At 52.9% G+C, this 25,755-nt stretch overlaps 1 protein-coding gene across 10 annotated transcripts in view; it reads right to left on the reverse strand.

The window, feature by feature from the left end:
* Nucleotides 1-25,755, reverse strand: part of MYO9B (myosin IXB) — an 89,455-nt gene that overhangs the window by 40,187 nt on the left and 23,513 nt on the right. For all 10 annotated transcript variants that reach the window (XM_059918158.1, XM_059918153.1, XM_059918160.1 and 7 more), the window contains 3 exons: nucleotides 6,473-6,567; nucleotides 757-819; nucleotides 184-283 (listed from right to left, as the gene is read on the reverse strand). In XM_059918158.1, the coding sequence (XP_059774141.1) occupies nucleotides 184-283; nucleotides 757-819; nucleotides 6,473-6,567 (258 nt within the window). The remainder of the gene's footprint in view (nucleotides 1-183; nucleotides 284-756; nucleotides 820-6,472; nucleotides 6,568-25,755) is intronic.

Below are 25,755 nucleotides of genomic sequence, written 5' to 3' on the forward strand. Positions count from 1 at the left end.
GGGGTATGGCCCAGGACGTGGGGAATGAATGGGGTCCTTTATGCCGCCCCCCTCTGGGCCTCCTTGGAGTCGGCTTGGGGGCTAGAGAGGGCCAAGGCGGACGGCCTCTGACCCCCCAGCAGCGCGTAAAGAGCCCGTGGGGAACAGAGGCTGCATTTGTGGTTGGGTCTCGGGGCTGTTTACCTGGTTGAGGTAGAAATAATCTTCAGGCTGCTTGAGTTGAAATTCCTGACGCTCTTCCTCGCTGACGCCAAGTAACAAATAATAAAACACATGGTAGTTCCTGTAGGTCAAAATTAGGAGAAAAAAGTTGTTTTTGGAGGCCTAGTGACAGCTACTCTTCAAACCACTACTAATATTGCTTTGGAGACCAGGCCAGGGAGGAAACAGCAGCTCGACTATGTACAAATTTGAGACAATAAGTCGATTCTTATAATGTCTTAAGAAAAAAAAAAAACAAAAACAAACCCAAAAATCAAACCAGGAGCTTCTCCAGCGAGTAGATCCCTCAGGCGGTGGGCATATGTCTTGCTCACTGGCGGGTCAGAGATGCTTCTAATCTAACCACATTCTGGCAGACATCTGAGCACCTACTCCAGTAAAAGCCCCGCGGAGGCACAAGAAGGTGGCAAAGCTCACGCTCCCAGGAGATCCGCCATGGCCTCCTGTAGATTTCCCCCATCTCAGGACATCTGCTTCTCTCCTTCATAGGGAAGAAGGCAGATGTGATGGATCACCAAGGAAATATCCCCCTACCTCTCATCCTTCTCTTGAGAGACCAGGCGAGACTTTTCAAGCAGGTACTTTTCGACAACAGCTCTGTCATCAAGAGGAAAAAGAAGGACAAGTGTTACACGTTAATACTGTTTCCTTGAAGAACAAGAGTGATTTGTTACCATGGAAAAGCCAGCTGCAGATGAACATCCCTGGACCCACGGTAAACACAGGGACCGAAAGGTAATCACCTTGAGTGTGGTAAACAAGCAACCTAAATGTTGAAAATCTTACTCTAAAGGTAAATACAATCATCATAAATGTGCCTCGCCCTACGACTACCATCTATAAAAATAAGGAACCTGGGCTGGCCATTTCTGCCCTCCAGACCAGATTTGGGATGACAGCTGTATGGAAGCCCAACCTGGCATCACGCAGGACGCCCCACAGGTGGCAGGAATTGAAACGATTGGACCCATGTGCCCACGAATAACACTGGAAGGTTGAACCCTGCTCCCACCATCTCCCCAGCCATGAAATGTTTCTCTAATTGAAAATCGAAATACAAGATAATGGATTTACTTTTCTATTCTTTTCGAAACAACTTTATTGATGATTGATACACGATAAACTGTACATACTCAAAGCACGCAACGGGATGAGTTTTGACTGGGTCCTTTCACGTAATTTTCAAAAATAGCCTTATTAGGCATAATTGATGCACAATAGACTTAGAGTGTGTGACTGGATGAGTTGTGACACATGCAAATCCCTGTGAGTCCACCGCCATGACCAAGATACTGATCACATCCATCACCCTGAGAAGTCTCTGTGGGCCCTTTGTCATTTCTCCCTGCCACCCACCCCCAAGCAGCCACTGACCAACCCCTAAAGATTAGTTTGGATGTTCTAGAATTAAAAAAAAAAAAATAGGGGATTTCCCTGGTGGTCCAGTGGTTAGGACTCCGTGCTCCTAATGCAGGGGGCCCAGGTTCCATCCCTGGTCAGGGCACTAAGATCCCACATACTGCAACTAAGCTCCTGCACCACAACTACTGAGCCCGTGCGCTCTACAGCCCGCGTGCCGCAACTAGAGAAGCTCGCGTGCGCAACAAAGAACCAGCACAGCCAAAATAAATAAATAAATAAATAAATTAATTAAAAAATCGACTCATTTAGTATGTACAGTACAGCTGACCCTTGAATAGCACAGGTTTGAACCATGGGTCTGCTTATACATGGATTTTTTCAATAGTAAATGCTACAGTCTTACGTGATCTGAGGGTGGTTCAATCCATGGATGTGGAACCAGATACGTAGGAACCGTGGATTTGGAGGAACCTCAGATACAGAGGACCAACTCTAAGTAATCCTTGGATTTTCGACTAACCCCTGCATTGTTCAAGGGTCAACCGAATATTGTGTCTGCTTACTTTCCACTCAACCCAATGATTCTGAGATTCAGCCACATTGTAGCGTGTATCAGAACTTCATACTTTTTTATGGCTGAATAATAGGCTGCACGTACAGACACACCGCATTTTGCTTATCTGTTTATTAGTTGATGGACATCTGAAGGACCTGGGTCCACGAGGCTATGTGGGCTCTGGGGCAGGAACAAGGCATGTCTGCGGCCACATCCTCAGTGCTAACGGAGACATCAAACACTCCCTGGAGATCTACTACGAAGTTCTAGGCACTGTTTTGCAGGGATTCAATGACCTGGATTTAAATGCCCCCCGGGGGATGGGCACTGTGGCTCCCACCGATGGATTGGATGAGGTGCTAAAAATTGGGAGAGGCCACACGTTGCTTGGGACCCCACAGGAGGGAGGTGGCCTGGCAGGGACCTGACCCTGGCAGTGGCCCTGCCTCTCATGGGATCCACTGTCACCACGTGTGTGAGCTGCGCAGGTCTGCAGGTCACCCTCATCTGCACCCATCTTGTGACACAGAAGAGGAAGCTGGTGCCCGAGGGGTGGCAGGCTCGGGCCCCTGGTCCATGGCCTGCCGGATGCTGCCAGCCTCTCTCACAGGACGGCAGTCTTCTGTCTGCAGCCTTGCACAGACACATGCGCACACACAACCTGCACGGGTGGGTTTCCAAGGGCTCAGCCTGTGCTGTCTCTTCTTTCAAACCTGTATTTTCTTCCATTCCTTCCACTGGCCAGTAACTTGTAGTCCTCAGCATTTTGTTCTCCTGGGGGAGAAGGCTGCGTCTGTTCCTAGACTCACGTTTTCACCTCAGTCTGTAGCCGATTCCCTGTACTGTGTCGGCATATGCGGGAGGACAGCGACCCCTCAGGGGCACCGAGCTGTCATTTTTTTTTTTTTTCCTTAAATTTTTATTTATTTGTTTATTTATTTATGGCTGTGTTGGGTCTTTGTTTCCGTGCGAGGGCTTTCTCCAGTTGCGGCAAGCGGGGGCCACTCTTCATCGCGGTGCGCGGACCTCTCACTGGCGCGGCCTCTCTTGTTGCGGAGCACAGGCTCTGGACGCGCAGGCTCAGCAATTGTGGCTCACGGGCCTAGTTGCTCCGCGGCACGTGGGATCCTCCCAGACCAGGGCTCGAACCCGTGTCCCCCGCATTGGCAGGCAGATTCTCAACCACTGCGCCACCAGGGAAGCCCCCGAGCTGTCATTTGACGGGCTACAGCCCCTCCCCTTTGCTGATCATTCTGGGAGCCTAGGCCCCTACGGGGGTCTTGAGGGAGCCAGGGATCCCGCTGGCACTGAGCCCTTGAGCCCACAGGAAGACGAGGCCTTGCAAAATTGGGGAACCAGGGAAAGACTTGGACTGCCCCTGACCCTTGGCCTCAGCGGGAAGTGGCATCGAGAAGTGTCACCTGCCCAAAAGCAGAACCGGGTCTGGGTCTACTCCTCGTGAGCTGGCGGCAGCTGCTCCCTGGATAGGAAGTGTACCTCCCTCCTCCGAGTGTGGGCAGGCCACAGTCGAGGGCCGAGGCAGGACTTCCTTTCCTGAATCTGATGCCATAGATAGGACTCTGAAGCTGGTCTATGAGATCCAGCCACCCAGGGCCACAGTGGCCCGGAGCCTGACAGGAGCTGAGGTGGGACCCGCTGGCCACTTAGCTGAGGGCCAGCCCTGCTGGTGTGCTGGATCGAATGGTGGCCCCCAGAAGACATGTCTAGCTGGAACATGTGACTGTGACTGTGAAAAAAGGTCTTTGCGGGTGTAATTCAGTGAAGGATCTGGAGATCAGATCTTCCTCCATGGTCCAGATGGGCCCTAAATCCAAGGAAAAGTGTCCCAAAAGACAGAAGAGGAGATCACAGAGAGACTCAGGGGAGAAGACCACGTGAAGACAGAGGCAGAGATTGGGGTGATGCGGCCACAAGCCAAGGATGCCTGGAGCCCCCAGAAGCTGCAAGAGGCCAGGAGGGATCCACCCCTAGAGCCTCTGGAGGCAGCGTGGCCCTGCCCACACCTTGATCTTGGACTTCTGACCTCCAGAACTGTGAGAGAATAAACTATTGTTTTGAGCCAATCGGTCTGTGGTACTTTGTTTCAGCAGCCACAGGACATGAAATGGAGAACGCAGGAAGGAGCGATCTGGGCGGAGAAGGCGGGGAGCGGTGCCCACTGGCAGCAAAGGCTCTGGCTTCTGGCCTGCAGAGCCAGCCTGGGACCCAGGAAAACACGTGGCACCCTTTTGGTGTCTCTGCTCCCAAGGAGCCACTGAAACTAAAGAAACAGTTTGTTTCTGTGTCCTCTACCCAGTAAGATACGCCGGGCCTTTCCTGCTGGTCAGAGGCTCTGCAATGTGGCAGATACAACTGTGCAAAATATGGACCCAAGGGAGAAAAGCAGATTTAAAATAAGGAATGAGGGGGAACTCCCTGGCGGTCCAGTGGTCAGGACTCAGCACTTTCACTGCCGGGGCCCGGGTTCAATCCCTGGTCGGGGAACTAAGATCCTGCAAGCCACGCAGCACAGCATAGAGTAGATTAGAGTAGACTAGACTAGAATAAAATAAAATAAAACGAGTGAGGGTCTTTGTGGAGAAAGGGTTGAGACCTGCGGGGCAGGTGGGAACAGCTGGGTGGCTCCGCCCATGCAGATGCCAAGCTGGGCCCAGCAGTAGTCGGGAAGAGACCACTGGACAGCCCATGGGGGGCTGAGGCCCACTTCCAAGTGTCCCTGAGGGCTAAGGGGCCAGAGCAGATGCTGCGTTTATTGAGGGTCTCTCTCCCGCACCACTGCCCAAAAAGGAAAGAAGCCAGAGGCTGAAGGATTTGGGAAAATAACATTTCTGTCCTCGTCTTGAACAGGCACCATCAACTGAAATGATCGTCAGTTAGGTTTAGATGGACAGAAGAACCTGGATACTTTGAAGTCCTGGAGGACCTCTCCCTTCCTGAAACACCGGTGCCTTCTCACGGCCTCCAGGGGCCTGTTGCTCGGGTCTCCCCGCGTCTAACGTTTAAGGCTTCTTATCCTGCTGCTCAGAACATCACCTGGAGCCTTCGCAAATCCCACTGCCACCGCAGACCCTCACGTCAGAATGTGGAGGGGGTGGGTTCCTTCGAGTCACCAGGCAATGGACTGTGCCGAAAAGCCTTTTTTTTTTTTCCCACTGTGAAATAGTTTTATTGGCTCATAAGACCTTTGCCTATTAGAAAAACATCCAAAACCCTATGCAGTATTAAATCACAATTACATTTTTTTAACTACTTGAAACTACCCAGAATATAATTTTTTTAAAGAAAAAAAAATGCTATAGTATTAAATTCTGAAATGATGTTATGACAAAATAGATAATTCCTTGTAACATTAACTCATTGCATAAAGCTGCCAGATATTTTCATTAGTATAACCATTGCACAGAGTGCAAATGAACACAATTTCTTTCTTTCTTTCTTTTTTTTTTGAACACAATTTCAACATTACACATTTAGTTGAATTTAACTGTGCCCTCACCTAAGGAACTCACATTTCTGGCACAAAATGTAGACCTGTTTTAACTTCCACCAGGCAGTCAACTTTACAATCCAGTTACCACCTATGGACTCACCCACCTACTCATCCATCTGTCCATCCAAATCCATCAATCTACCCACCATCCTCTCATGAATCTACCCATCTACCAATGGGTCCATCCATCCATCCATGAATCTACCCACCCATCCATCCATCAATCTATCCATTTTTTCACCCATCCATCCATCCACCCACCCACCCATGAATCCATCCATCAATCTACATACCCTCCCTCCCGCCCACCCGCCTCCTTTGCGTACTTCCCTGGACAACTGCCCCGCTTTGCTACCCAGTATCACATCTCCTTCTAGCTAAAGGGGCATGTTTGGCAAATGCCAGAGTCCACATCAACTCCCCCTGTGGCATCCTTAGACCCACTGAATTAGAAACATCAACACGAGGGCACCTGTGGCGTGCCCTTGCCTGTTCTTGGCAAACTCTATCATGCTAGGACCTCTAGCTCATTATACTTACTCCGTGGGTGCCTGGGCCCACGGGGCTGCCCTGGGGAAGGTAGGGTTGGTTACGAAGGTGCCGCCCCTCCCCCACCCACACTCCCACCTGGACCCACCGCTCAGACTTTCACATCAACGACTGAAAATCACACTTGCTTCCCTGTACGATTCACAAATGCCTGCCAGCCCACGCTTTCAGCACCCAGCTCTCTGCTGGCTCAGTCCTGGCACCGCGCCGCAGGGAAGCTCAGGACCTCAGACCGAGGGCTGAGTGCACAGCGTGGGTGGCTACAGACTCACCCTCTCACGATGCCGCTCTCCAGGTAGTTGACCTGGATGAATTTCCCAAATCGGCTGGAATTGTTGTTGTGAGCCGTTTTAGCATTCCCGAAGGCCTGGGAGGAAAACAAAAGCAGGTTTTCAGGTTGCGAGGATGAAGTTTCTACAGGCCTCAGCCTGGAGCCTGGGGGCTCCCTGGAAGTCACGCAGAGACTCCAGGTGAGGCCTGGAGAACAGAAAGGTAGGTAGCCCCAGCGCATCCCACGGGCTTACTCTTTATCTCTGTGTTTGGGGGTGTGGGAGGGGTTCAAGTTTTAAGTCCTGGACGTTAGAAATGCCAATCGTCAGAATTCTTTTTCAGTAATAATTGTTCACGCAGCAAACTCCGGCCTGTGGGCCAAATCCAGTCCACTGCATGTTTTTGTATTGCCTGTCAGCCAAGAGTGCTTTTTACATTTGTAAATGGTTTCAAAAAAAAACCCCCCCAAAGCCCAAAAAAACAAAAAACCCCAAGATGAGTAACATTCCCTGCCATGTAAAAATCCTATTCCCGTGTCAGCATCCGTCAATGACGTGTGAAGGGCACACGGTCAGGACCGTTCATTTACTGACTGTCCACAACTGCCTTTGTGCCGTGATGGCAGGGTAGCTGTGACAGAGACCATCTGGCCCGCAAGGCCGAAAATATTTATTATCCAGAATATTTACTTCCAGAAGGAGTCTGCTAGGCCCTGGGTTGATACGGGCTCCAGGCTGGACACCTGCCGCGTGAGGGAGCAGATGTGGGGACAGGTCCCAGGCTGGAGGGGGTCCTGCAATTCCATGGGATGACAAGCTGGTTCACTGCAAATTTTTTTTGTTTTAAATTGGGGTAAAACTGGCATAATATAAAACTGAGTTTTTAAAGGTGAACACTTCAGTGACATTTAGTACCTTCATAATGTTGTGCACCCATCACCTCTATCTAGTTCCAGAACATTTCCGTCACCCCACAGGGAGACCCGTCCCCGTGAGCACTCACTCCCCATCCTCCCTCCCCCAGCCCCTGGTAACCACGAATCTGCTTTCTGTCTCTGGATTTGCCTGTTCTGGACATTTCACATAAGTGAGGGCATACACTAGGTGGCCTTTTGCCTCCGGCTTCTTTCCCTCAGACTGATGTTTTCGGGGTTCAGCCACATTGTGGTAAGAATCAGGGCTTCGTTCCCAGTATGTAGAGGAAAGTCTGCGTAGTGCTGAGAGCCTGTGGCTTGGTGAAGTCCCCAGGGGGTCTCCCATGTGACCACCATCCAGATTACAACAGAGAACACCCTCTGTCCCCCACCCAGGTTCCTGGGGTACCTCCTTTCCACATGGTACCCAGACAGGGAGAACAGCCAGGGAGAGGGTGTGGTGGAGTCTTGGGGGGGGACTCAGGGCAGGAAAGGTATCTGGGGAGTGGGGTTCCCTGTTTTGGGGGAGTGAGAGGCCAGTAGAACTGGGGGTGGTGAGGCCGGGCAGAGGAAGGGAAGAGGCAGAGATGGTATGGGGGGACGTGACACCCCGAAGGCACATGCGAAAAGGGAAGCTTGGCAGAAACGAAAAAGGTGTCAGGCTCACACGGTTCCCGTTTGAGGAGGCTGAGCCGGGCAGAGGAGGTTGGAGGGAGGAAGGCCGCAGCTGGAAGGAGGTGGGAGGGCCACTGCCAAGGTCTGCTATGGGGTATGTGTGTGGGGGGCGGGGGACAAGGGCAGGACAAGAGAGGTGGCCAGGCTCTCAGGGGAGCCAGGAAAAGGGAGACCCCGAGAGGAGCCGGGATTTTCTTGAAGCCCTCATTCTGCAGGGGGGATGGAGGCAGGTCCCTCATTGATCAGAGCTTCTGGTGCGACCGCCTGAAGGCAGAAGCCCCATAGAAAAGCATCTGCTGGAAGGCCTGGGGGTACTTCCTCGGAAAATGGTTCCATTCAGCAGAGCTCGCGATCAGGGCTGAGGCCCCGGTTGGGCCCATGTGCCTGTCACGCTCTTGGCCGATCAGGTCACAGGATGAGTGACTTCCTGCCCGGCTGCCCCTGGGGCTCCAGACCCCAGAAACGGGCCTCGCTGTAAAACCTGAACCAACCGCCAAGGTGCCAAGCAGGGGAGTGACAGGGGAGGCGGCGGCCCCAGAGAGGCGACCCGGCCCCGACTGCAAAGGGGGTACCTTCAGGGTGGGGCCGTTGTTCTGTGCACTGAAGGGTGTTGAACAGCATCCCTGGTCTCCACCCACCAGGTGCCGGTAGCATCTGGGACAACCCAGAGCATCCCCAGAGAGAGCTCGATTGCCCGAGCTGAGAAGCACTTCTGTGTACACATGGCGGTAAAAGGGGTTTTGCAGGGTCGGGTTGTCGGGGGCTCCCTCCTGTCATGAGGGTCCCCACGTGCACTGCAGGCGTTGATGGGCTCCCTGGCGAAGAAAACTGTCTTTCCAGGTTTAACCTCCTGTTCCCTCTAAGTTCAGCTTTTAAAGGGGGTAAAGCCCATGGGGTAAAGCCACAGCTCTGAGAAAAGCAGACAGCAGATCTGTCTCCTCCTTTCCTTCCAGACCCTGCAGGGTGGTGTCTGAGCTGAGGACAGACCTGCTTTGTGGTAAAACGAGCTCCCACGAGCGAGCGTGCCAAGTCCTGCCTGTCCTAACTTCAAACAGATGGCAGAGGGGTGCCCGACACCGAGTGGGCTCCCTCCGGGGGCAAGTCCTCAGTCCCTGCAGCGCCTGTGTTCAGGGCCTCCGCAGAGACAGCCCAGAAATGCACATTTGCATCCTGAAGAGCCACAGTGGTCCCTTCCGAACTCGGGACAAGCCTCTGTGGCGATTTCTAAGGAAACAACCAGGCCTGGCGTCCTGGGGATAAGCGGGAATGTCTTCGGGATGTGAGGGCCCACCATCTCTCTGGTTCTGCGATTACCAGCGCGGGGGCCTAGTGACCTCATGCGTCTGGTATGCGGTCTCAACACACTGCGACTTTTCAAAGCTGATCTAAAAATATCCGGTTGGTGCTATTATACGTCCCTTAGAGGAGGAGGAAATGCTGGCCTGGCACCCGAAGCCAGGGGAGCTATTGTGTAGCGGTTCCCGGGGCTGTGCACTGCCTCCAAGCACAAGGGTGGCTGGTGTGCCCGGTGGATCATGTGGGGTTGGGGATGGATGGAAGGGATGAAGCGGGACTTGGGTGCCAGCAGTGATGCGACATGATCTGGCACTGGGGCAGGCGTGGCCACATGCTAGTGCTGTCTTCCCATCACGTCAGACGATCCACGGCTCTGGCAAAACGCTATTCGAGAAAGGCCTCTACTTTCTTTGAAATGCTTTTTTTCCCTTTTATAATATAAAAGACATGTTTCTAATATAAGCTGTACACTTGGAAAAAAAGATAGAACCATGCTCAAAGTTTACCTAACGAAAGGAAAAAACCATAAAGAGATGACCCATTAATTCAACCCCGCCCCCAAGCACGATTTCTAGGTAAAATGAACGAAGCAGCCATACCCCGACTTCCTCAGATCGTGTGCCCCCTCCAGGTGGCCCCCCCTACCCTGACAAGGATGCCAAGAGCCAGGGGATGTCTGGCTGTCTGCTAACTGCCTCTGTCTTTGAGGTTCTTCTTTGGGGAGACTGAAAAAGCTTTTTTAAATCAAAGACATCCAGGGTTGGGGACTTCCCTGGTGGTCCAGTGGTTAAGAATCTGTCTTCCAATGCAGGCGACACCGGTTCAATCCCTGGTCGGGGAACTAAGATCCCACATGCCGCGGGGCAACTAAGCCTGCGCGCCAGAACTAGAGAGAAGCCCGTGCACCTCAATGAAGCGAAGAGTCTGTGCACCACAACGAAAGATTCTGCGCGCCGCAACTAAGACCCAACATCCAGGGTTGAGCAGCCTACATAGCCAGAAATTTCTAGACAGTGCATTTTCTGTCTAAACAGGATGGCTCTTCTCTCTGTTGGAATGCGCAATAAGTATTTTAGGAAGAACGGCGATATAACGTCAAAGAATGACCTGTGGTGTATACCAGCCCCACGCCAGGAGTGCTGCGGGCTTGTGACTCTTTCCTTTGTTCGAATTCCTCTAAGGGACAGACCTGCCTTCCCCATTTCCGATGAGGAAACTGAGGGACAGAGAGGTCAACTGACCTCCCCGAAGTCTGAGAGCAGGTGGCTGACATGGTCCCGGGTTGGAACCGTGTCCCGACTCCCAACCCACACCATGCCCGTAGCTGCTCAGTCCCTGGTCCCGGCTGGTTCTCAGAGCTGGGAGCCAGGTGAGCAGGCCTGAGACTTTTCGGGGCGTCTGCCTGCCTCGGCAGCCCGGCAGGCGGATTCCCGAGCCTTGAGTTCACACCTGGTCTCTTGTGCATCCCACGTGAAAACCGGACAAGCCTTGAGACGGACTGCATTAGGCAAACAGTGTTTTGCTTTCAGATTTCAAAACTGAAAAGCCCCACGGAATGAGCTCACCAAGGCAAACGTGCTTGCTATCTCCTGTGTTGACAGTTGACCCCAGAGTAGGGGTTTCCCTGGAGAGAAGTCCCTCAGCCTCACCTTGCAGGGTGGTGGTCCTTCCAGCCAGGCGGAGGTGGCCTGAACTGGGATAACTCCTTTGCCCTCAGATACACCTGCAGCCGTCCTCACTTGCTGCGGTGGTTTCGTCTTGGTTGTGGGGTTGGCCTTCTGTTTTCCTCATCTAGCCGCAGGGACCTCCCTTCCCAAGTGTGTGGTGCTTTTGTACATGTGGTTTCATTCATTCACTTGACAACACTGTATTGGTCGGCTGCCGTTGTGTCTGGCACCGTTCTAGCCTCAGAGAGCCCCCTCCCTGGTGGTGCTCCGACAGGGACGCCCCCTCCACGTCCACCTTGGCCATGGCTTAGATGTCACCACCTCCCAACACCCTGGAGGCTGCCCACTGCCTCTCGTGACCTTGACACTGCCCCTCCCCCTGCGATGCCACATCTGGGCAGAGCCTCTGTTCCCCACCCTGGTACCACAAGCCATGCCATACAGGACTTCCGAATCTCTTGTGTCCAGTCAAGGCCAGGGAGGAGTGACCACAGTTGCCAGGAGAGGCTGCGAATGGTAAGAGAACACTAGCAAATATTAGGCCACTGTGAAGCCTAAAAATGGGGCTGAAAGGGAGACTGTCTCCCGCTCACCGGCCTGCAGGAGCCCTCTTGTTCCAGCCCTGGGTGTGGGTGCAGAAAGGCAACACCCAAGGGTGACTGGGAACCAGCCCTGGCACGGCAGCCCCACCGCTGGAACTCGGGTTATTTTATTTTCCCAAGTGCTCTCCAAGTTCCAGGCGTACCTTTCTACGTGAAACAGCACTCAGCCCATGCCCAGATCGTGTCCATCTGGGGACACAGGCGACTGTCGGACCTGCAGGAGGAGAGCTGGGAGGCGTCCCACGGCCCGTGGACCGAGGCGCCCTGGAGATCTGCTCTGCTGTGTCCGCTGAGCAAACATCCCCGGGGGCATCCAGTCAGGCTGGGGCTTTCCTGTGTGGAAATGCCAGGAAAATAACCCCCAGGTGTGTGCGGGGTGGAGGGCTACTTCTGGTGAGGAGCCCGGAAGAACAGCTCTGCATCAGCAGGGGATTCGGACAAATTAGTTCACTGCTCTCGAGTTTCAAGTTCCTCTCCTGTAAAATGAAGGGGTAAACCCTTGTCTTCTCAGGTTGTTTGAGGACGAAACGGGACCATCTGTGTGAACCAGGTCGGGGGCAACTTGTTCCATGAAGGGCCAGCTAATAAATATTTGGGGCTCTGCTGCAACAACTCAACTCTAGTGTGGGAGCGTGAAGCAGCCACAGATGACCCGTACATGAGTGGACGTGGCCATGGGGAGGACACCTACATGATGCCCAGGATGGGGGGAATGCGGGGTGGGTGGCAGGCTTAGACATTGACCTCTACCGGGGTCAGCAAATTACGGCCAGCCACCTGTTTCTGTGTGGTCTGTGAGCTAAGAATGGTTGTCACATTTTTAAACGCTTGGAAAAAAAAATCAAAAGAATATGTCACAACACATGAAAGTGATATGAAATTCAACTTGCAGTCACCATGAATAAAGTTCTGTTGGCGCACAGCCATGTCTGTTTACGGACGGTCTGTGTCTGCTTTTGGACTATGGCAGAGTTGAGTCGTGGTGGTGAAGACTGGTCCAGCAGAGCTGACCATACTGACCCTTGGGCCCTTTACAGGGTAGGTGTGCCAGCCACTGTTCTAGAGGCTCTCGGTTAAACGTCCCCTTCTCCCAAAGGGGGCCAGGGCAGTGCTGGGGCCGGGAGAAGACTCCAACACTCAGACATGCAAGGTGAGCATGACAGGGTGTGAGTGTTGCCTGGGCTGACTGGTCTCCCCCCAAAGCACAGTAGGGACACAGAGAAGCAGGACCAGGAAGCATGGAGGGCAGAATGGGCCAGTGGAGTCACAGGCTCAGAGGGGCTGTGTGGAGAGACAGAAAAGCTCCCTGGGAGCTGGGAGCGGAGGGGGTGGGAGGTGGGGAAGGGAGAAGCACGGCTGACGTGATTTCCACAGAGCTGCTGTGCAGAGAACAGATGGAGGGAGATGGATCCAGGGAGGGTGAGGACAAGGATGATGGTGGGAAGGGGGTGGCGATGATGGTGGTGAGAGGCGGTGGCTGTGGGGAGGAAGATGGGACCCCCGACCCCCTGCCAGCCCACGTAGGTGATAGCTGCAGGCTCAGTGGGCCTGTGGATGCCGGGCAGGAAGTGGAGGAATCACCCCCAACCTCATGGCTCCCCAAATCTCAGATGAGGAAGTGGAAACTTTCCAGGGCCTGGCTGACATTCAGCCTTAGCCCGGGTTCTGTTCTCTTCCTGTTGCCCACGGGGCTTGGGACACCTGGCAGGCTGGATGGACGGACAGACGGGCGGATGGAGGCACGTAGAGAAAGCTGAGTGCCGACAGGACATAAGACTCACCCCATCTCCGTGCCCCAGTTTCTAACAGGCTCTGTTACTCTTGTCCGGAAGGGATACTGTCACTACTGACTGTCAGCCACAGACATGGACAGAAACGCTGAAAACAAGGGCTCCTGGCGCCAGAACAAGGCCCTTTGAAATGGACAGATTCCTACCAGGGGCTGAAGTTTCATGGTAAACTGTGCCGTGGAGTGAGTGGCGGGGAGGTGGGGTGATAGAATCTTAGAAAAAAAAGAAAAAAGAAATCAAATATGAAACAAGTTATTGTATCTCATACTTCACTGAATTTTGGTTTAGGTTATAAATGAAACCACATGTAGATCACAGAAAGAATAAAGAATAAATTAAGCTTTTATTGGGGAGGGTCTTGCTTGGTTCTTACTGTACCCAAAATATTTGAGGGATTCATCAAGATCCCTGAGGGCTCATCTTATCCATTTGATACCCAAATCATTCTCTTTGGGGTTTACTTGGTTCTTTTTTTCAGGTTTTAGAGTTGGGAAATTAATTCGCTTACTTTCATTTGTTCATATTTATGGATATAAAGTGTTTACGGCTACGAATTGTCCTCTCATTACTGCTTTAAACACATCTCATGGATTCTGATAATATACAGTTTTGGTCACTGATTTTCAGAAAATCCACAATTTTGGTTTATAACTCCCCCTTCATCCAAGACTTAACAGAAGGCTACTTTTTCTTAAAAAATTTTTTTTTCCATATGGAAGGGCTTTAAAAAAATTAATTTCTAGTTTTATTGCATTGTTAAGAGCATTGACTGTAATATTTCCCATTTTGGAAATTCTAGATGCTTTCTCTGTGACCTGATATAGGGATGAGTTTTGTGAACATTCCATGAATACTTAAGACTTATTCTCATATTGGAGTGAAGGGTTTGCAACACGGCCACAAGATCTGCCTAAATGTGTGGTTTGGGCATCTTACATCCCTGCTTATTTGCTGTCCACTCAACGAGGCTTATGTTATGTGTTTGTAACTATTTCTCCCAGTATCTTTTATAATTTCTGCTTTGTAAAAGCAGCTGCTGTGTTGTATGATGCATAGATATTGACAACTATTATACCTTGAGAGTAAGTTGAGGATTTTGGCATTATGATGAATCTTCTTCATCATGTGATGTTCAGAGGCCTGAGCTCTACAGGTCAGAATTGCAGCTGTGTTCTATCCTGTTTCTATCTACCTGATACATCTGTGCCTGTCCCTTTACTTTTAGCTTCCTGAACTACTTTGGTTTAGTTGTGTCTTGTTCATAAAGCATGGAGTTGAACTTTGCTTTGTGAGCCAAGCTGAAAATTCTCTCCGTTTAGGCAGAATGAACCTGTTTAGATTTAGCAACACGATGGACTCATTCCCTCCTGAAATTCAGGCTTCCATCACTAGCTCTCTTCCCCATCTGCTGCTTGTGAGTGTGGCTGAGTAACCAGAAGTCAGAGCAACTCTCCAGGTCACTTTTGATGACTTCCTGAAATCATGCACCTTTTGCAAGATTTTTCAACCTCACTTTGCAACTGATTTGGTTTGCATTTGCGTGGTGGGATGCATCTGGGAGAGAGGACCCACTGGGCCCGGCGGACTGCAAGGAGCCATACTTAGGCTGAGCCAAGTGGGGCGTGTGAGTGGAGGGCTTGTTCCGTAAGTGGGCGGCTCATTATGGAAGGTTTCATTTTAGGATGATGTTTGTCTCCCTACACAAATCCCAAACTGCATGGTGCTGCTGATGAGAACAGCAAGGACTTCTGATACTTTCCATGCAGCAAAACTAAGCATTGGCATATGTGAGGTAAGTTGAGCTCCCAGGGGTGGGCTGGAGGGACAGTCTGTGGTCTCCAGAGCTCCCTCCACCCTCCCTACAGGTGTTGTAGCCTCTCTCCAAACTCTTGGGGAGGGGGATGCCCCTTGGGGCCCCAGGCTCCCCTTGGGCCCACCCTCCATACCTGGGGTGAGCAAACCTGTCATCCTGGGGCTCCCCTGCTTACAACACTGGGGAAGGAGAGTCAGAATTGTCAAGATTCCCCCGCCCCCCCCACCATGAGTCACCATTACCTTGCTGCTCTGGTAGGTTACGGTGAGAGAGAGAAAAGGTTGAGAATCCAAGTATGAGCTGTGGGGACTAGCTAAAGATACAGACTTGGGCCTCAACCCAGACTTGCAGAATTTCTGGAAAGGCTAAGGAGTCAAAATTCCTAAACCAGAGCCTGAGGCTATTCTGATTCCTGGAAGGGTGAGAACTACTGCCCTAGGGTTTATTATGAGAATGAAGTATCTCTAGGGAGAAATAAAGCAAGAGCATGTCTACTTACACCCCTCCCTCTTTCTTGAACACCTGGAGTAAGGGTCTTGTTAGTCAAGAGCGGGACAGAGCAAAGAGCTTCGTACTCAGTATACTTAGTTTAATTAGACAGCTTTCCTCACGCTTAGCCCCGAGAGACAGGAAACTTTCATATTGCAGGGTTTCACTGAGATCAGCCACTCCCCACCAGTACCCCAACCCCAGATGGGTCCAATTCACATCCTGACTGCCACTCGGTAGCCTTGTTCAGCCAGGCACTGTTAAGGTGGAGGGGAGAGGGAGAAGAAATCAGGCCCCCGTGATGATGAAGGAACAGGCGCAGGAAGAAAAATCATTGTCCAGAGCCACCTCTCAGCTGTGATTCCTCACAGCCCCAAGAAGCAAGGGATTATCTGGGAAACTGGGCTCAGCGGCTTGGCCCCAGTCCTGACAAGAGGTTGTGCTTTGTTCTGATGCAGGCCCGGCTGGGAAGCCAGTACCGCGGACACCACCCCGGCTTCTGGACACTGTCACTTGTACACACCAGCGGGGCCACCAGCTGGAGCCCGGGCAGTGGTAGGAAATATTTCAGAGGAAGAGACAACAGGATATGGTGATAGCGAGCGTGCAGGCGATAGAGGAAAGCACCAAAGACCAGTGGTGATGGCTCACCCGACCGAAATGGAGGAGGAGGAGAGGGCAGAGGTGTGTGGGGTCAAAGTTCAGTTTGCCAGGACCTTACCTGAGATTTGCTTTGCACATCTCATGGATGTGGTGGGATTTTGTCTAAGTGTGTGTGTGTGTGTGTGTGTGTGTGTGTGTGTGTGTGTGTGTCTGTGTTGGCGGGGGGGTCCACAGACTATGCCCCACAGGCCAAATCTGGCTTGATACGTTTTTTTTCTTTAATAACTTTTTAAATTTTCGCACAGTTTTAGATTTACAGGAAATTTCTAAGAATATTACAGAGAACTCCCAAGTACCCCACACTCAGTTTCCCCTACTGTTAATATTATGGTGGCACATTTGTCACAAGGAACAAAGGAACCAATATTGACTGATATATTATTATTAAACTAAGTTAGCATTTCATTTGGATGTCCTCATTTCCCCCCCAATGTCCCTTTTCTGTCCCAGGATCCCACGTTACATTCGGTCCTCACATCTCCTTGACGGCTCCACGCCAAGTTTCTCGGACTCGTTTTTTGAGACCTTGACAGTTTTAAGGAGGACAGGTTGAGTATATTGTAAAATGTCCTTCAATCTGGGTATCTTTGATGCTTCTCTCCCACTGCCTGTTTTTGCAAATAAAGTTTTACTGGCAAACGACCCCACCCGTTTGTTTACGTATTGCTTTTGCTCTACGATGCAGAGTGAGTAGCTGCGAGCTAAGTAGTGACAGAGACTGCGTGGCACTAAAATCTGGAAATGCTAATTAACGTGGCCTTTTACAGAAACAGTTTGCAGATCCCTGGTATAAACTACTATGTCAGGGCTTAAGCTTAAACTGCTTGATCCAGGATACACTCCACGGGAGGAGCCACTGCAAACCCGCTCTGGCCAATTTTATTGTCACTCAACCTCGGGGGAGGGTTTTGCCAATTAGCATAATGAATGTTCCACTTCGAACATTCATGGGTGGAAGTGGTGATGTTCAAGACAAGTGGCTGGATGAAACATTCTGGAGGCACTTCCCACACTTGCTTGAGAAATTCCACCTAAGGGGGCCTGTTCCGTAGGGACGGGGCTCAGGTCTGACTTCAAGCCAGTCCCACATCCTGCTGCTGGATCAGGGGCTGGGGTGAGGCCCTGGGAGATGGAGCTCAGGTACCCCTGGGGCCACCCCAGAGGCCAGAGCTGATAGGACCGGCTCTAGCATGGCTGGGCTCCTGTCTGCCCATTGCAAGATCGATGGGAAGGAATCCGAGGGGTGGATGTCGTGGGACCTGACGGGGAGCGTTCCGGATGTGTACAGCCCGCTCTGCATTTCTGTTTTAATTGTGCTAAAATTCATATAACATAAAATTCACCCGTTTAACGTACGATTCGGTGGCATTTGACATGTGCGCTATGTTGTGCAACTGTCACCTCTATCAAGTTCCAGAACGTTTCATCACCCCAAAAGGAAACGCTGTCCCCGTGAGCAGCCACTCCCCATCCCCCCTCCTCCAGCCCCCTGGCAACCGCTAATCTGCTTTCTGTCTCCTTGGATTTGCCTGTTCCGGACTACTTCATGTAGATGGGATCATAAATATGTAGCCTTTTGTGTCTGGCTTCTTTCACTCAGCATAACATTTTCGAGGTTCATCCACGCTGTAGCATGTGTCAGTGTTTCATCCCTCTTTATGGCTGAGTGATCTCCATTGTATCCACTCTTTGAAAAGGGGCAGTAGGAGGAATGGCCAGGCCTGCCTTGGCGGGTTACTCCGTCTTCCTTGGGTCTGGGGAAACCACGGCTGGTGCTGGCCTGAGTCCAGGAGGATCACTGGGTCCAAAGGCCCTTTGATGTCCCCAGTGCTCTGGGGTAAAGTGCTTCCAGTCACCTCTTTTTCGGGTGGATGCGATCCTTCCTTCGACCTTCCATCACAGGCCTGCCCCAGCCTTCGTTTCTCTCGTGGGGGGCCCCTCCTTGGCATCTCCCATCTTCTTTATGGGGCAGCTCTGGAACGGGTGCAGAAGGCTGCCCATGCACAGGAGGGCTGGATCCCCATGAGGTGTCCCCCCAACCTCAGCATTGCCAGGACCTCATCCCAGGGCGCACTCACTCCCTGCTCTGTCATAGCTGAAATCTGGGGCTGCTAAGCTAGACTAGCTCCTGCAGGAAACAAATGGGCCCTGAACACCAAAGGGCCCCTCAGAGCCTCAGGGTGTGGGGCAGGGAGCCACACTGTGCTGGTTCTGTGCTAGGACTCTGCTGGCCTCGTGACCTTCTGGAGCTCTCCTCTGCCTCTCCCAGGAGGCTTCAGGGTGGCCTTTAGGTGATGACGCAGGCGGGTGCAGCACGTGTAAAGGCCCTGGGGCAGGAGAGATCAGCAGGCAGAGCAGAGAGGTCAACTTGCCGTAGGTCACACAGCACATGCACTGCTGAGTCGGGCTTCCTGGCAGAGGTGGCTCTTGGCCCAGAGGACCTGGAGGTGGTAAATTCCGAGGGGAGGGACACAGTCACATGCTGAGGGGAAAGAACTGGTCCAGGCACTTTGGCAGAACTGGAGAAGTTCCCTCTGGGGCTGCAGGTCCCTGTAATCTTCTCTCTCCCCCTCCCCACAATCTCACCAATATTCACACCTCCAATAAGCAGCTCTGTCCCTGCAGTGGCTCCTGGATCCACACAGCTCCCTGCAGACTCTGTCCAGAGCCCCAGGCCTGATTTTCAACTGTACATCCTAAAGGCCCCTAAACTAGAGCGGGTTTCTCGGCCTCAGCACTACTGGCATTTGGAGACGTACCATCCTTTGCAGAGGGGCTGTTCTGTGCACTGTAGGATGTTGAGCAGCATCCTTGGCCAACCGAAAAACATCTCCAGACGTTTCCAAATGTCCCCTGATGGCAGAATCACCCCTGGCTAAGAACCGAGCGTAATTCAAAAAGATACACGCACCCTTACGTCCACAGCAGCACTATTCACAATAGCCAAAACCTGGAAACAACCTAAATGTCCATTGACAGATGAATGGATAAAGAAGATGTGGTACACATATACAATGGAATACAACTCAGCCAAAGAAAAGAAAAAAATAATGCCATTTGCAGCAACATGGATGCAACTAGAGATTATCATACTAAGTGAAGTAAGTCAGAAAGAGAAAGACAAATACCATATGATATCACTTATATGTGGAATCTAAAATGTAGCACAAATGAACCTATCTACAAAACAGAAACAGACTCACAGACATAGAGAACAGACTTGTGGTTGCCAAGGGGGAGTGGGGTGGGGGAGGGAAAAGCTGGGAGTTTGGGATGAGCAGGTGTAAACTATTATACACAGGATGAATAAACAACAAGGTCCTACTGTAGAGCACAGGGAACTATACTCAACATCCTGTGATAAACCATAATGGAAAAGAATATGAAGAAAAAGAACGTCTGTATGTGTATAACTGAGTCACTTTGCTGTACAGCAGAGATTGGCACAGCATTGTAAATCAACTATACTTCAATTAAAAAAAATTTTTTTTTTTAATTGGCTGCCCTGGAGATTCCTGGCCCCTCAGGAAGGGCTAAGTGGAAGTGTGTAAATACTCACAGGTTGCTGTGACTTACTCTCCGTTAAAGGGGTGAGGATACCATCTAGCGTATCCTGATAGCTCACATCATGGAAGGCTTTGGGTCCGGGCGCCTGACCACTCCCAGCGGGTGGCCGTTTCGCCCTCCACCCAGGAGGAGCCGGTCTACAGCCATGAGCTGGGGTCACAGGGCTGGTCAGTGGCTGGGCGGTTGACCGAGAGCCTTGGGCTTGACCCCTTGGCCTTTCCAAAAGACAGATCACTTCTGGGCCTCAGGTAACTGAGGTCTTGCTGGGCCTGGCCTTGGGAACTGGCTGCAGCCAGCAGTGGCTGAATGACACAGAAGGAAACTTCCAGAGGGAAACTCCCCAGTGATGCTGGAGACAGGGCCCTGAAGCCACTCCATCCTGGATAATCGCTAGGAAACAAATCGGCTGCCAGGCCCTGTGGTCACTCGACGCCCGGCTGCATCCAAACAGCGAGGCGGATGTAGCTGATAGATGATGGACGGACATCCCCACCCACCACCCAGCCCTGGTGCAGCAAAGTGCCCAGAATATTCTGAAAGGGCAGCAGCCATGGCAGGGGTGTCCTGGGCCCGGAGCTATGCTTTGCCTTTTAATCAACTCTTTTTGCAAATTCCAAGGAAGCCTTTCTGGTTGCTTAAAATACACCCATAATTTCACTCTTCTCTTAGATGCAACGTTCCCAAAAATATAACTTCCACTTTGGTCTAAAATAGCCTTAGATTACTGCAATGCGTCAGGGCTCTGCCCGTTTAGGCAGCAGGCCAGAAAGGCAGCCTTGCGGGTCTTCAGGGCATGGGAGGGGTAGAGAATGCCGGTGGGCCTTGGCTTCCAGGTGGCCGTCCCCTCCCTAACGCTTCCAAGGTCCCCTTGATCAAAGGCCTAGGCACTCACAGCTGTAGGGCACCCCGATCCTCTCCACACCCGCAAAGACAACCTCTCACCCTTCTGTACCCGCATCCTGCTCTGGTGTGGCCCTACTTCTCAGCTGGGCAGTCTCTGGGCTGTCTGTCACTCTGCCCCCGTTCCCTCCTTCCGATCCACGTGGCTCCTTGTAGCGGCTCCCACCATTTTCCACATCTTGTAACATCCTTGTGGTGAGCTGGGAACACCCATGCCTGCTAGTACGTACTGAGCACCAGGGCTGGCAACATGGCCACCCCAACCCCAGGCTACGAGAAGCTTGTCCGTATGCTCATATCCCTCTGGCTGAATTCTCCCTCTGCCGTGAGCTCCAGCGCATCCTCCTGGGCACACATCTGGCACCCCACACGGTAGCTTCCTCCAGGGGTGCTGTGGCCCTGAGTGTGCACCTCTGGCCTGGCCCCATCAGCCCCAGCGAGTTCATGCTGCCTCTCCTGGCAGCTTGTGGAGGGAGGGCCCAGGGGTTGGGCGGGGGGGAGGGTGGGTCCGGGAGGCATTGGGGTCTTGCTTGGTGTCCTCGTCCTGCTGTGCTCCGGCAGACCGTGTTGCCCTGCAGGCAGGATGCAGGTGGTCTTAGGGCCCAGGGTGCGGCTGGAAACCCTCCGAGGGCCCCTCCTGGATATGTGAGATCGGGGGGGGCCCCATACACAGCTCCCACTACCCCCAGCCAGAGCTCAAACACCCTGGCTGCACAAGCGCTCCCAGCTGCCTGTGGAACACAGAGCACTCGAGCAGGAGAGGGAGAGCTGAAAGGTGAACTTATGAGATGAACTTCTGGGACATCTACATCCAAGTCCTTCTTTTCTGACCCCCCAAGACCGCTTTCAGACTCCCCTGTAGATAGATGTATGTTTATGAATATATGAATACACACGTGGCACAGACCAACGCAGAAAATTTGAGCTGGTGACAGGAGTCATCTGGAACGAGGGTGGGAACCTGGTTTCCTTATGTTTGGGAAGGGAGAGCAGAGCAGAAGACAGAAGTGTGCCCAGAGAAAGTAACTGGAATGTTCTAGCATGTTCCACGTGCACAAAGTACAAGCGGTCGGCAAACCTTTCCTGTAATGGGCCAGGGGTTCAATATTTTTGGCTCTGGGGGCCATACAGTGTCTCTGTCACAACTGCCCCACTCTGCCTTGAGAGCCACCACAGACAATATGTAAATGAGCAGCCGTGGCTGAGTACTAATAAAACTTTATGTGTAGAAACAAGCAGATTTAACCTGTGGGCTGTAGTGGGCCAATCCCTGGTACATGCAAAAAGAAATTATACGTCAAATAGGGAAAAAGATACTAAAAAAATGAACCGTTATCTGAACAAAGCAAAGCACCAAGGCGCAACCAAAAGCTATAACAAAATAATGTCACAATTTTACCGAAGTGGGGCATATAACCACGCGTGCTTCCCAGCAGCAAAAACCACCGTGGCAGCCCTGGTTTGTTTCCTGTTGGGGAGACACTTAAAAAAGAGCTGAACCACAGTCAGCACCTGGCGTGAGGTTCAGAAAGTCACCCTGCAGGACGACAGGGGTGGAGGGGATGACAAAATTCCAGCGCATAGGAACCAGCATGAACCGCACCCAAAATCCACTAAAGCTCTTTCATGACGTTCGCCTGCAAGAAAACCCGCAGGGAGTGTGTGACTTCTCAGCTCTGGGGGTCACCACGTGAGTGACTGCATTTTTTTTTTTGTATTGATGAGCAGCTTTTCAAATAACACTTGAAGACTTCGCCCCAAGTGCGCTTGGAAGACCAAACTTGGATGGAAAACCTGACCCTTGCATCCGAACATGCTTCGTTGTTGGTGAGAAAGACGTGAGGAGGTTTCTGGTGGTGGGTGGGCAGTGGCCGTTCTCCTGGCCGTCGCTGGCCACAGGGCAGGAAAAAGGACCAGCCACCCGTTCCCGGAAACGAAGCAGATCGCCAGCCAGAAACTGCATCCCCACCCGCCAGCCACCCCTTGTTAAGCTGGTGAGACAGAACTCAGCACAGCTGGGTTGACGTGTAAGTACAACAGCACGATGTTCACCCCCAAATTTGAACCTATTTGGGCACAGGACATCTGTAACACTGAAATCATTCTTTGCCTGCAGTCGGCCTAAAAATTCTTCTCAACGGGGGTGATTCTGCCCCTCAGGGGACACTTGGTGATGTCTGGGGACATTTATGATTGTCCTGACTGAGAGAGGGGGCGCTACTGGCATCTGGTGGGTGGAGGCCAGGGGTGCTGCTTAACATCCCACAGTGCACGGGACAGTCCCCACCCCAGAGAAGGATCTGGCCCCAGGTGTCAGCAGCGCGGAAGCACAGCCTTGGCCCCTCTGCGTTTCTGTCTGCGAGGCCTGAAGCTGACCCCACACGAGGCCTCATTCACCCTGTCATCCTCTGTGGGATCGGCCCTCCTGCTGTCCCCCTCCTACCCTGGATTCCAGCCTCAGCTCCTGCCCTCCCTCGGGCTGCTCTGCCAACCCAGGGCCCCCCAACGACTTCCCCAAACATCCTGGGGAAGCCATTCGGGGCACAGAAGCAGCCAGTAATTCGATTCCTCCCTCCCTGCAGCTGCCCGGGTGGGACAACCCTCCGAGGCTCTCAGCGATCAGCCTCCAGGCCCCACGGCGTCCTCTCCTCCATCCTTTTGCCTGTCTCCCTATAATGCTTATTCTCCCGGGAGCCCACCCTGGCCTGGCTCTCACTCCCCTCCTTCCCCTGCGTAGAGTGTTGACCCCGATGTTCACAGTGCCGACCTTCCAGCCACCCAGCCTCGAGGACAGCCCAGGTCCAGCTGAGCCTTGACCACTGGCTGGGGGTCGGGGGATGTCTGGCTGGCACACCTCTCCCTGGAGCGCCCCATGCTGCTGCCCCAGCCTCTCCCGAGCCTAATCCCGCTGCCTCCCCACCCAGCTGCCTGCTGATGCCCGACGTTCCCATCAACAGACCAGAGAAACACCCCAAAACGCAAAGCAGACACAGTCTGGGCCTCTGGGGCCCTAGGACCCTGGAGACAGACAGACAAGCCCCAGATAAAGGCTCCCAGCCCGGATACCCCTCTTGCTGTGAATGCTTTGGCCCCCTTTGCGGGTTGGGCGTGGGGGTAGAGGTGCGACTTCAGTAACTTCCCTCCTTCTGACCTGATCCTGAGTCTCCTCTCTGCCGGGGCCCACGTCCCCAGAATGGTCCCCAGAGGCCTGTCCGTGGCCCCATGTCCTTTTCTCAACATTCACTCCTCCTGGCAAACTTACCTCCTCCCGTAGCTAACGAGCAAGGCCGGGAGGTGCCTCAGCTTGCCGCTTGCTGCTGCATGACTGGACAACCTCTAAGGCCTGACAAGGCTGGGGTCAAGGGGGTCTTTGTGCTGCCGGCGCATCCCTTGGATGAAGCACCCCAGACCGCGGTCCTCGCAAGCGTCCGGGGAGCAGATCCTGACAGCGCTGTGCAGCCGTCTCTGAGCCCGCCTCCTCCTCCCCCTCGGACTCTGTCTGCTCTGATCTGATACCCTGGCTCGGGGAGCCCGGTCTGCTTTCCGAGGCTTCGGGTGGCTTGCGCCACACATTCACTTCTCACTGCTCCCGAATGCCAGCCCCCTTCTGGTCACCAGCCTCTTCGCAGGTGTGGCAGGCCCATGTAGATGGATGACACAGACGGACGGACCTAGGTGTGTCCGCCCGCCCACGGCCCGCCCTCGGCACGCCCGGGAGGCCCGCCCACGCAGAGCAGGCTGCTGGCCAGGGCTCCGCCCTCCTCCCCGGATCGGCTCAGTCCATCCCGAGAGTCTCCAGTGGCATCATCTCCACTTCCGCCCCACACCCTCCACCCTCCCGTTGTTGACGGCGGGGGACACTGATGGGGGGACGCTGGCCTGGCTGGGGCAGGGAGGGGGTCAGGACTGAGGAGGAAACTCAACTGCAGAGTCAGCCATACAAAGGATTGAAATCCTGAGAAAACTGGTGAGAGGTAAAAAAAAAATGTGGTCTTATCCATACAGTGGACTGTTAGCCAGAAGAAGGAATGAAGCACTGACACACGCTACAGTGCGCATAAACCTGGAAAAAACCAAGCTGAGCGCCAGGAGCCAGACACAAAAGGCCACATCTTGTGTGATCCCATGAAATGTCCAGAACAGGCAAACCCACAGAGACAGAAAGCAGATCAGTGGCTGTCAGGGGCTGGGGCAAGGGTGACGGGGAGTGACTGCTCATGGGGTCTCCTTTTGAGGGTGATGAAAATGTTCTAGTGCTAGATAGAGGTGAAGGTTGCACAACATTGTGAATCTGCTAAAAAAATACTGAATTGTTCATTCGATATGGGTGAATTATACCTCAACAAAGCTCTTAAACAGAAAACCTAACTGCAGAGGCACACCCCTGGTTCTGGAACCTTGTGTCACACCGGTTGAGTGGCTTTGCCCGTGTGTCCCCAGTGATGGGCAGAGGCTGGCGCATCCTCACCCTGTGGGAGGGAAAGACATGTTCTGGGCAGGTGTCCCTGTGGGTAAAAGTCAAGGTGAACGATGGCATGTTGGTTCAGGGTGACCTGCTCGGGTAGGCCGGCCAGTGCTGACAGAGGGTAGTGGGAACAAACCCATTGGCCTGAGGGTGGGCGGAGACTGGGGGAGTCTGGGGTCATGTGACACTGGGTCTGTGGGGCCCTCAGTCGGGGCTGGTGCTCAGGACCAAGGCCGGCACATATCCGTCCCAGGACAGGCTCCTTCAGGGCCCCCAAGGTGGGTCAGGGGCAGCAGAGAGCTCCAGGACACCCTCGGTCCCACGCCCTGCTGTCCTGGTCACCAGCCTCCTGTGGGTGTGCCAGGCAGCTCGGGGTGCCACCATCTCCCAGCCTTCTCTCTCTGCGTGGGCCGGGACACAGTGGCTACATGGAGTTCCCAAAACC

Source organism: Balaenoptera ricei, chromosome 3 (genome assembly GCF_028023285.1).
Source record: "Balaenoptera ricei isolate mBalRic1 chromosome 3, mBalRic1.hap2, whole genome shotgun sequence".
NCBI classification, from domain to species: domain Eukaryota; kingdom Metazoa; phylum Chordata; class Mammalia; order Artiodactyla; family Balaenopteridae; genus Balaenoptera; species Balaenoptera ricei.